Here is a 12,295-nt window from a genome sequence, read left to right on the forward strand (position 1 = left end):
AGTGCTCCGCACAGAAAACAAGTAAACAAGATGCAACAAAACAGGAACAAAATGCAGCAAAAATAAACGAGTTAAAGACTTTATGTCCCTCTTTAACCTCATCAGCGTTTACAGGAACAACGTCAGTGTAAAACATTTTTCCTTTTGACAGCTGCAGCGTTTTCCTTCCTCCTCGCTGAGACAAACACACAAACAAAACGATTAATAACGATAACTCAATAGAAGAGATAAATAAATAAAAAAAGGGGTCATAAAAGGCAGCAGTGTGTGTAAAAACAGAATATTTAAAGAGGTCAAATAAAACAAAACGGGTTTGTTTGATGATGTGAATGCAAAAAAAAAGTTGTTTTTTAAAGAGAGAGGCATGTCGGGAGTTCTTTTGTTCAATGACATTTTTACAGCTGATACAGTGAAAGAAATATGTATAAATATGTATATTTTCTTCACTGTATCACACGTAAAACACTTAAAAAGATGCCTTGAATGCTTTAAAATCATCTTTTAGCATCTTTTTAAGGGTTTTTACAGCTGATTCAGTGAAAGAAATATGTATAAATATGCATATTTCCTTTCCTTTATCACCTTTAAAACACTGTTTCTTTTGTTAAGTGACATTTTAAGTATTTTACAGCTGATACAGTGAAAGAAATTTGCATATTTCTCCACTATATCACCTGTAAAAAAACTTAAAAAGATGTCTTGAACTCCTAAAAATCATCCCTCAGCACTAGAAATTGTGTTTCTTTTGTTTAATGACATTTTTACAGCTGATACAGTGGAAGAAATATGCATAACTATGCATATTTTTTTCACTAGGTCACCTTTAAAACACTTAAAAAGATGCCTTGGATGCTTTAAAATCATCTCTCAGCACTAGAATTTGTGCTTCTTTTGTTTAGTGACATTTTAAGTGTTTTACAGCTGATACAGTGAAAGAAATTTACATATTTCTTCACTATATCACCTTTAAAACACTTAAAAAAGATGTCTTGGATGCTTTAAAATCATCTCTCAGCAGGAGAATTTGTGCTTATTTTCTTTTAGCATCTTTTTAAGGGTTGATACAGTGGAAGAAATATGTATAAATATGCATATTTTCTTTACTATATCACCTTTAAAACACTTAAAAAGATGTCTTGGATGCTTTAAAATCTTCTCTCAGCATTTGTGTTTCTTTTGTTTAATGACATTTTTAAGTGTTTAGTGTCGGGAGTCTCCAGGTTATAAAATCACTTTGGGAAAGATTAAATATACATATTTTCAGTAGCGGTGGGAGCATGAATGTATCTGAACATTTTTGCATATAATCTGCACTCTGCACATTCTCCACTTAATTTGCACTAAGTTGTATATAGTATATTATTATTATTTTGTATATTTTGTATATTGTTAAATGTCTTTTCTTAGATTGTTTTTTATCTTATCTTAATATTGTGTGATTTTCTGCGGCTGTAACAAAGAAATTTCCCCGCTGTGGGATAAATAAAGTCAAATCTAAATCTAAATGTCATATTTGATCAGCCAAAGTCCAGACGGCTGCAGAGTTCAGCAGCAGGTCTTGGTTCTGGTGGATATTTGGTGTTTTTGCACACCTGCAGGGACGTTTTTGTCAACCTGAGTCCCTCATTCATTCATTCATTGTGTCTTCTAGCTGCATTGTCTCATCGGTTGTTCTAGTTTGTCCTGCAGATGAACTAGACCGGTGAGCGTTTGTTTCCTGCAGCAGTCTGACCATAAAAAACATCATAAATGTAGCATGAAGCTGACAGACTCCACTGTTTGTGTTTCTGGGAAATAAAAAACCTCGACTCGGCTCCAGTGGACTGAAAAAAGCAAATTATTTTATTTTTCTAGCAGCAGAAATCTTAATAATTTACTCATCTGTATCATAAAACATTGATGCCTCACTGTGTCTATACCAAGGTTATAATAGTTTTGGATTTTTCATTAGTTTTAGTTTTAAATTCAGTTAGTTTTAATGAGTTTTTAGGGTGAGTTTGCTAGTTTTAGTTAGTTTTTATTTTTTGGAAAATGTTTAGTTTTAGTTTAGTTTTTATTAGTTTTAGTTTTTTTGTAATGGGGTATTTGTTGGGTGCGAGATTCAATAAAGTCACAATAATTGTTCCTTTATTTCCTTTGTCTGATCCATCTCAGGCCCAATAAGTTTATTAAATCATAAAATCAGATAGATTAAATAGATTTCATATCAACGCAAAAGGTTTACGTATGAAAAAAGTTGATAAAGACTAAAACAAAGGACATTTTCACGTTTTTAATTTAATTTCAGTTAATGTTTTTTATCTAGTTTTTATTCCTCTTGGTTTTGCTATAATCACTCTTATTATATATCTTTAATGTTTTTTTTTTTAATTTTTATCATAGTTTATTTATTTATTTAGTAGTTAGTTTATTTATTTATTTATATGATGTATTTTGGCTTTATGACATTTTTAAATATAAACAGTTGCATGAATACAGAAAAATAACACCTTCATGTTGGTACAAGTGTGTCTTTGTTTTCTTCACTCTGATTTCTGTCTCTGTTGTCTGGTTGGTGTTTTCCTGCCTCCAGGGTTCACAGAAAGTGTGTTTTCTAAAAATATTGTGGTAGTAAATAAATGAAGTGAAAGTGGCTGTGATAAACAGCACCGCCCAGTCTCATGTCGATGCTTTTATTCTGCATCAAAGGGATTTATTTTACTTTTACTTTACTTTCTTTTTTAAATCCTCCTTAAAAACACACTTTTTCTCCCTGGCTTTTAATCAAGTTTAAGTGGACATCTTGCAAAAACAAAATTTTATTAAATTTTTAATTTATTTTATTATATTTTTATTTATTTTATTCTATTGTTGCACTGTGTTTATGTAAGTATTTTAGTTTTTACCGTATTTCCTGCAACTGTGATATCTGTACAGCACTTTGGTCAACCCCGGTTGTTTTAAATGTGCTTTATAAATAAAGTTTGACTTGATTGACTTTACATTCTTTCACCATGGCTGAGATTTGAGAATAAGGTCAGTGAGAGAAGTCAAAGTGGGGAAGAAACAAACTGAAGCAGTCAGATGATTGTAAACAAACCCTGAGGTCAGACAAACATGTTTGTAAAGGAAAATGAAGACAAACAGTGAAGTTATTACTCACGCTGTCGTCTGTAAACATCTTACTGACCTCCTGCTGCAGACTCAACATACTGGAGCTGTGCACGCAGAAATGTGCAACATTTTTAGATGCTCTCATATTACAAACAATGTGGTAGAGACAAACTGTTGGCTTGTTTACAACCTGTCTGTCTAAATAATCAGGTTTTTTGTCCTTGTCTCACTTGTTCTTTATTATAGTAGATGATAGATAGAAATTAGAGCCAAAACTACACAAATAAGACCAAAATAAACCTCAATTATTATTTTACTGTTACCATAAAAGGGACAGTAAACGTCATAACCTACTCTGTGGAGAAAAAAGTAACACTTCATAATGTATTTTTCAACTTTAATGTGATGACTTTGATTTTATTATTAAATTTAAAGTTTTACTGTAAGAAAACAAAGAAAGCAAAAGTAGTGTATTTTTTTTTTTTTTTTTTTACATAGAATTCACTTTAATTTAACATTCAAGATCATTAAGTAATTGAATAATACTGTAAAAAAAAATCTATAATGTCCCATGATATTAATTTACAGATTTCAACTTCCATTTTATGGTTAATATTTGTAATAAAAGTAATTTACCTTTTTTAATGCAATAAAAAAGAAAGAAAAACCCTGTAAAATGATAAAGATATTTTCTGGAAAGATACTTAATTATAGATCTTGTTTCTTTATTGTTTTAAATAGATTTTTTAAAAATACATTAACATACATTTATCAAGGTTTATTTATTATTTTTGACATTTTTCATTATATTTTTTTCTGTCATTTTATTCCTTTTTTGAAATTGTATTTATCTTTTTTTTAAATAACAGTTTGTTACCAAGTGAAACACTTTGTGTGGCTTCACATAAACAAGTTTTTTTTATTTTTTAACGTGTCATAATATTAAGTTACATCACTGCGCTGTGTTGTTGGTCACCAACAACATGTGATTATAATCACATAATAGATTGTTGTAATCAAATGATTGCTCCAGCAAATGAGCCGTGTTTATATTGGAAATGCAATCAAGATCATGAGCTCTAAAAATAAGAGGTACAGTACGTGTCTCTCACCACATCTCCTCTCTCTCCTTCTCAGGTTTGATTTTCTCCTGTGGTGTCTGTGTGGAGCGTGCCACACACCCACTCCACAACAACGACGGCTTTTGCTTGCATCTTCCAGTGTTTCTTCTGTCAGCAAGTCCAGCAGAGCTGCAACTCTTCCAGTGCCAGCCCTGACACCAGCGAGGAGCCCTGCCCCACTGACATGGTGAAGATGACCAAGTCTAAAACGTTCCAGGCTTACCTGCCGAGCTGCCACCGCACCTACAGCTGCATCCACTGCCGGGCGCACCTGGCCAACCACGACGAGCTCATCTCAAAGGTACGGCAGCTCCGCCTCCTCACTGTCCATCACTGAAACCGCCCTGCAGCATTTAACACCACACTGATCCTTTAGAAACATTAAAAACGTCTCCTAGCAGCCAAACATGGGAGAAGGTCCCACTGCAGAGCTCCATGCTCAGGCCCACCTCTACCATCAGACCCTTGGTTTGAATGAGTCACCAATAAAAACAAAATTACCAAAACAAACTTAATATTACAATATAGCTTTTAACTAATAAAGTTAAGTTTTGTAAAATTAAGCTGTGTCTCCCAGCAGCCAAACATGGGTGAAGGTCCCACTGCAGAGCTCCATGCTCAGGCCCACCTCCTCCATCAGACCCTCTGCCTTGCAACAGCATGGTTTAATTGGTTTGAATGAGTCACCAATAAAAACAAACTTAATATTATAATATTGCTTTTAACTAATAAAGTTACGTTGTGTAAAATTAAGCTGTGTCTCCCAACAACCAAACATGGGTGAAGGTCCCACTGCAGAGCTCCATGCTCAGGCCCAACTCCTCCGTCAGACCCTCTGCGGTGCAACAGCATGCTTTAATTAGTTCGAATGAGCCACCAATAAAAACAAAATTAACAATACAGCCTTAATATTTCACTATAACTTTTAACTAATTAAGTTGGTTATTTCAAAGTGAAGCAGGCACAAACTTTTAATGGGTTTGCTCGCTGTGCTAATGTTATTAGCAAACTAATATTAAACTTAACAGAAATTATTACATTAAGCTTTTTGCATTTTTTTTCTCTTGTTGTTTGTGCAACATTATTGTATTTGTTTGTATCTTTAGTAGGAACTCATGAATCCTCGTGTAATTTAGCTAATGTTATTTTGAGCTAGCGAGGCAGCAGTCCTGGAGCCGGAGGTGGGCCTGAGCCTGGAGCTCTGCAGTGGGACTCTATTGATATATGGTGCCATCATAAAGGTCAACGGGAGAAAACTAATACATAAATGTGAAAGTAGCTCAAAATAGACTCTTGAACTGTGAGTGTAGACACATTTAATAAGTCATGAATATATTGTTGGAACAAAATATATTCATTTAACTGGAATTGCTGCAATTTTCTGAGTCAAATTCACCTGCTAACTGACTCTTAACTGACAATTGTTAGGAGTTACCATGTTAGTCGCTACAAAATCCAACTTCTAGCACTTTATTCACAAGAATCACATAAATCTCCTGTTTACACATGCAGCAGGTATTCAGTAAAAGTCTGGTTTTTGCTCTGTTTTTGGTCTCCACCACACCTGAAAGCGATATCTGTCTCTTTAGCTGCTAAATTCTCCACTTTTTTCACCTGCAAGTTGCTAATTTTGTGTGTTTGGCATGCGGTTGTGTAGTGTACCGTGGAGTTTTATCGATGGTTGTTTGTTTAAAAACTGTTTGAAATTAAACCTTGTTGTAAATGGATCCTTAAACCAAAACAATGAGCTAAAAGAGGCCAAATCGCTACTTGGAGCTGCAAAGTTGGCAGACAATTGTTTTCGCTCTGGGCTGTTTTTCTGTTTGTCAGCAGGATTACTGAAAAAATCCTCCCATTTTCATATAGCTTGGTGAAAGGTTGTAGCACGGGCCAAAGAAAAACCCATTTCATTTTGGAGCGGATCCGAATCACGGAGCACAAATTATTTTTGTGAAATGTGGCATTTTGGCCGAGGCGGAGGTCTCTGATCTCTGGCTGCCCTTCTGGCTTCCTGTGTGTTTGTTTCTACTCACATTACAGACCAAATATTGATCAATTCAGCTTTAAAATAAGTCAAACATAGCAGGTTTTAGCTCTGGAGTTTGTCTGGTTAGTAGAAAGTTAATCTGTTTTATTCAGATTTTCATTATTCAAATCAAACACTGATGAACCTGCAGACTCGTTGGATTATTTCAGTTAACTTAATCATCTTTTGGATGACTTTATGAGCCACGATGATGAAGATGTGACAGCGTTAGAACCGTATAATATTTAGGAAATGAATAAATGTGAATGCTCTGCACTGTAAAAAAAACCTGTTGTTTTTATGGTAAAAAAAAAAATTGGCAGCTGTGGTTGCCAGAACTTTACCGTAATAAATACGGTGCAACTTTTTGTAATATTACGGTAAAATTATATTAGCACTGTTGATTTCACGTTTACAATTGCCATTTCATTCCATGTTTTTCCATCAAAAGAAATGCTGTTCTGCCATATAATTGACAAGAAAATACTTTATAAATGCCGCATAAATTAAAGATTTTACAATTGAATATTACAGTATAATTTTGTTAGAAATATAGTGTTTAATACATTTTTTCAGTGAGAAAAATATTTTTATAAGAAATAAATGCAAAAATTACGGTGATGGCTTGTATATATATTTTACAGTATATTAGTGGAGTAAAGTATTTTTTAAAAATAATAAAAAAACTGTAAAAAAAAAAAATACTGTTTTGGCTGATATATACATTTACGGTGTTTCATTGTTACTGAAACTGAATTAACCCATTTATCATTTTACGGTCTTTTACTGTCGTGGTTTAGCAGTTTTTCACTGTAAAATCTACAGACTTTTTTTACAGTGTGGTGTTGATTGAGGCACATTTCACTTTGGGTTTGACGGCAATATAATTTTTTTTATTTTTTATTTTCAAACATGTTTTTATTAAACATGTTTGAAAACATGAGAACAGACTGAACAGAAAACATATCTCTAATAAAAGTGCACAAAATACAGACATTTAAACCTGGCATATTAACAGGAAAAAAAATAAAAATAAAATAATAAATGAAATAAATAAATAAAAATAAAAATGGGGGAAATCAGACCAAAGAAGAAGACAATATAATACCATTTCATTTGATGCTCACCTGCCTTATTGCGTCTCCAGAGCCTGTGTACCTGTCGGCTCGTGTGTTTTATTCCTCTCCGATAAATCCTCAGAGGCTTCGATGACAGACGCCGCTGCCGCTTGTGTCATTTTTTTTGCGGTCAGTCTTTTAAAGTGGCTATTTTTGTGTCAGTAAAATAAAAAAGGCTGCTGCTGCTGCTCACTGAGACGTTTTTTGAGATTTACTCCCAAAATATGAGCTGAAGAATAAACACAATCAGGCTTCAGATTCACCTCGCTGCCCACATGTTTCCTGTGAACTCAGAGCAATGGACGGTTGTTTTTATGTTGTTTTTGTTTTTATTTGTCCCGTTTCTGTGCTCCCGGTAAACTAAAAGATATAAATAGTTCAAATAACTTAAGGAGTGTTAAGAAACATTTTGTCCATGTTTCTATATTTGGAAATCCTTTGGTTCAATATGTTTTTATCTGTTTTTTAGTACAATTTAATGGAAAATGTGTCAAATTTACTAAGGTTTTCTTCAATTTAAGGCACAATTTCAATTATTTTTTTAAATTATGCCTTATTGAGTTAAATATCCTTTTAGCTTTGATTGTACAGACACAAAGATACTAAAGATTTGAAGATACTCTAATGGCATTACAATTAGCATAAATAAATACTTCTATCGCAGATGAGAATATTAAGACTTCATATCTCAAAAACTAAAAGATATAAATAGTTTAAATAACTTAAGGAGTGTTAAGAAACATTTTGTCCATGTTTCTAGATTTAGAAATCCTTTGGTTCAATAAGTTTTTACCTGTTTTTTGGTACAATTTGATGGAAAATGTGTCAAATTTACTAAGGTTTTCTTCAATAAAAGGCACAATTTCAATACTTGTATCACTTATTATGGTTTCCTGACTTATATAACCTTTTATCTTGGGTTGTATAGATTTAAAGATAATAAAGATTAGAAGATACTAAGCATAAATAAATACTTCTATGGCAGACATTATTAAGACTTTTTGGTCATAAAAATGTATAAATAGTTCAAATAACTTAAGAGTGTGAAGAAATCTTTTCTTCATGTTTCTATGTTTAGAAATCCTTTGGTTCAATATGTTTTTATCTGTTTTTTAGTACAATTTGATGGAAAATGTGTCAAATTTTCTGACGTTTTTTCAATTTAAGGCATAATTTAAATACTATTTTAAATGCTTATGGCTTATTGACTTGTATAACCTTTTAGCTTTGATTGTGCAGATTTAATGGATGTGAATGATGTGAAGATGCTCCAAGAAATGACATAAAAATAAGCAGAAATGTTGAAACAAGTGGGCCATTTCTGCTGCAGAGATCAAAGAGTTACCTCAGACAGACATCTGTCCACAATAATATTAAAAAAAGTCTCCTGGTTGATCTTTTAAAGACATTTTCCTTGAGTATTAGTTTGAGAAGAGCTCCTTTATTATTCACAGCGGCGCTGCCAGACACTTTCTGACACTTGTAATAAATCTGTCATTTGGATTCTCTTCAGGTTACAGACTGGCTGAGATGAGTTTCTGTGACAACCGTCTGACTCAAACGCTGCATTTAACAACGTGTCTTATTTCTACCAAAGCAGAAGAACAAACTCTCCAGTTTGAATCATTTTCTGAGTGGATGATGATGATGAAAATGATTTTCCCCAGACGTTCACAAGTGTAGGAACATTCATCACGATAATCGTACAAACTCAGATTGTGTTTTGGTTCAAATTTAACTGCGAATTTGTCTCTTATTTTAGAGTTATTTAAAGCAAAGTTTACCATCGGAAACAACTACAACCTTTTATGGAATGTAAAGTTGATTAACTGATTAATAGAATTGGATATTTTAATTGACATTTTTATATTTTTAGGTTATTTTAAAGATTGAGTCTCTGTTATGTGACTATCTGCAGTTTTTTCCCTTCATGTTTCTTACTTTAATTCAATTTTAAGCTTTGTTTTGGTTACTTTTTCCACCATTCATGGACCGTCAGAAAGTTAAAACTCAGTATTTATGACATACATAATAAAAAAAGTTGAATTCCTCTGATTTTAAATAGGAATATATTGATATATTGATTGAGTATTTGAACATTTCCAGCCTCTCCTGTCCTCTCCTCTCAGCTCTGTGTAAACAGATTTTCTGTGAATATTTGTCACGTGACTGTTGGTTTCAGCAGAATCAATTATGGCTTTATACACTGTAAAAAAAAATTGTAGAAATGACAGTAAAACACTGTCAAACTGCATGAGAACTAGGGCTAAAAATTTAAAAATGGAATATCACCGTAGTAGACACTTTAAATTACTGTAAATCAGGAAATAATATAAAACTTTTAAACTGTAGAAACACAGTTTTACTGTAAAAATATAAAATTTTAATGTAAAATTAATGGAGGAATACCATATTGTCACAAGGACACAATTAACCTAAACATAAAGGGACTTTTCAGTCTAAACTACAGTTTTTGCTGATATTTACATTTAAATTTACAGTAGAAAACCCACTCACTGTCATTTTTACAGTGAAGTTCTGTAAATTAAACAGATTTTTTTGTAGTGCAGTGTCTCTGAGGAGCAGAATTTAATGTTTTTAACAGGGTCTAGTTATTCAAAACGGCTTACGTTTGGGCGAAATTTTAAATGACACGTGTAGAATAAAGTGACATAAATATCACAGGTTTAAGCTTCATTTTGGTTTCTTTTTCTAACAAAAAACCTTTTGTAACCAAAGATCCGTTCAAGGACTTTTAAAGAGTTCAAACTCTGACGATAATGCCTGTTTTTACAGTTTCTCCTTATAATAAACTGTATTTTTTGCGATATTTAAAAAGAAAAAAATATATGAATCTTCAGACGTTCCTCAGAGAAAAAGCCCATTATCTCGACAGTAGGGCGTCCTTTTTTATTATTCTTGCTAAATCCTCCTTTTTGATATTTTTTCCGGTAACACAGTCCCCCAGAATGTGACTGATCCTCTATCATCACACACACATTCCTGCAGCATGAAGCTGCTTATCAAACGTCCACACCAGACACAGCAGAAACATTTTTTAAACTTTCCACTCAAATTCCTCCATCATGGTCGACTATTGATAGATTTTTAGCCCGTCTGCACATAAATCCTCCCACATCCTGTGTTCAATAATTATCAATTCTAGCAGACAGAAAACAAACCCAGAAAAAAGACTCATTTTGCAGTCGGCACCAAAGATTCAAACCGTTTCCTGAAATGAAACACTCCTGATGGGTCTGGTCATTACTCCGCCCGCACAGATCGACAAATCTGAACCGGAAGGAAATCTGTACAACCTAAAGGGCTACATAAGATATAAAACCACAACACTGACTCTGTTTTAAACCACAAAGTCAAAGTTTAACGTAATGACGTCATCAACAACGCCACAAACGGTTCTAAGCCTTTACTCCACTCCACCATCTGCAAAGCACCAAAAAGAGTTCAGAAAAAGAGAGTGGTGCTTTATTATCTGTGCATATTTGTCAAAACTTATGGAAAATCTTCACATGAAGGCAAACGTCATCAGTATAACAAGAGGATTAATGTTCCGTTAGTTAGACTATTTACATTGCAGCGCACATAGAGAGTCCGGCAGCTAATGGTGCGTTCAAGGTCAACACAAATGTCAGAATTTGACGTTGTTCTGAGCTCCAAGTTCCGACTTTCAGTGTAAATTGATAAAACACCCAATAAGGCGTTACGGTAAGAACGTGTTAGACCCGCCTTCAAAATAAGAGCACATGGATGTGTTAGCAGAATCCACCACATCATTTACAAGAAGACTGTCAAAATAAGATGCCTTAAATAAAATGGAACCCTTATTCTCCTTTATTATCAATATTTAGGGCCGTCAGGACGTCTTTATTTGTGCAGTTTTGGGGTTTTTCCGGAGGCTGTAGTGGGCTTAATTTTGGGAATATTTTTGATATACTGGCATAATATGAAACTAGAAGATCTAAGGAATCGTCAGGATATCGTGTCGGGAAGTTCAGCTTTTTTTTTCAGTTTCATTCAGAAACATTGAGAGCAGTGAAGCTTGTTGTTTGTGACAGTTTGATAAAATGCTGCAGTTGTTGTCGTCCATACATGTTTGATATCAGTTCAGTTCAGTTTGACTGAATACTTTGTTGGTCAGTCTGTGGGTTTGACTCTCATTGTGGAGAAATCAAAAGACTGAAGTGAGATGAATAGACTGAGAATTTTTTATTATGTATACTGGAGACACTGACGTAACAGTTTACTTTGGTCAGTCTGAAGATCATCTTTATGTATTTTTGGTTTCTGTCAGGTTTTTGTCTGCTGTTTTTGTGATTTTGTTGTTCTTTTTCTTTCTTTTTTTTCTTTTTTGTTTGTCCATTGGTGACTTATGTTGTGTTTTGTTTAAATTAATAAAAAATAAAAAAAATTAACAGAACCACAGGTTTAATATTTATAATAAAAAACAGTTGTGCAAAAAGAAACTGCAACTATGATAACAAGCTTCAGATACTCGTTACTTTTGAAAATGAGTATCGTATCCAGATACAACGTTTTAGTATCGACACTTTTGACAACCCGAATCGTGACTCAAGTATCTTGATAAAATCGTATTGTGGCGCCGAAACGCTGATTCACACCTCTGAATCTGAACCTGTAGCGGTATGAATTTGTTCCTGGATTTCTGGGTCTTGAATCCACGTTGTCCAAACAGTTGCTGACATTTGTGGCCACCAACATGAACAGCTGCTGAGCAAAGAGTGAGTAAAGTTCCTAAACGGTGGTGTGAAGCGGAGCGGCGATGACCTTTCTGTGTGATAATAAGACGGTGGCAGCGCTGCACTCTCTCAGCGCTCTAAGCTGATTATTCAAATGGCAAAGATGATCAATCTGCGCTCTCGCCATCTCCGTGTCAGAGTCCCTCGGCCCCCCGCGGC

At 33.8% G+C, this 12,295-nt stretch overlaps 1 protein-coding gene across 2 annotated transcripts in view; it reads left to right on the forward strand.

Moving 5' to 3' along the window:
• The window catches only part of LOC131975459 (protein yippee-like 1), a 53,383-nt gene that overhangs the window by 10,386 nt on the left and 30,702 nt on the right, over window positions 1–12,295 (forward strand). For both annotated transcript variants that reach the window (XM_059338162.1, XM_059338161.1), the window contains exon 2: window positions 4,231–4,515. In XM_059338162.1, coding sequence (XP_059194145.1) covers window positions 4,399–4,515 — 117 coding nt within the window. In that variant the 5' untranslated portion in view covers window positions 4,231–4,398. The remainder of the gene's footprint in view (window positions 1–4,230; window positions 4,516–12,295) is intronic.

Source organism: Centropristis striata, chromosome 7 (assembly GCF_030273125.1).
Source record: "Centropristis striata isolate RG_2023a ecotype Rhode Island chromosome 7, C.striata_1.0, whole genome shotgun sequence".
In the NCBI taxonomy this organism is placed as follows: Eukaryota; Metazoa; Chordata; class Actinopteri; order Perciformes; family Serranidae; genus Centropristis; species Centropristis striata.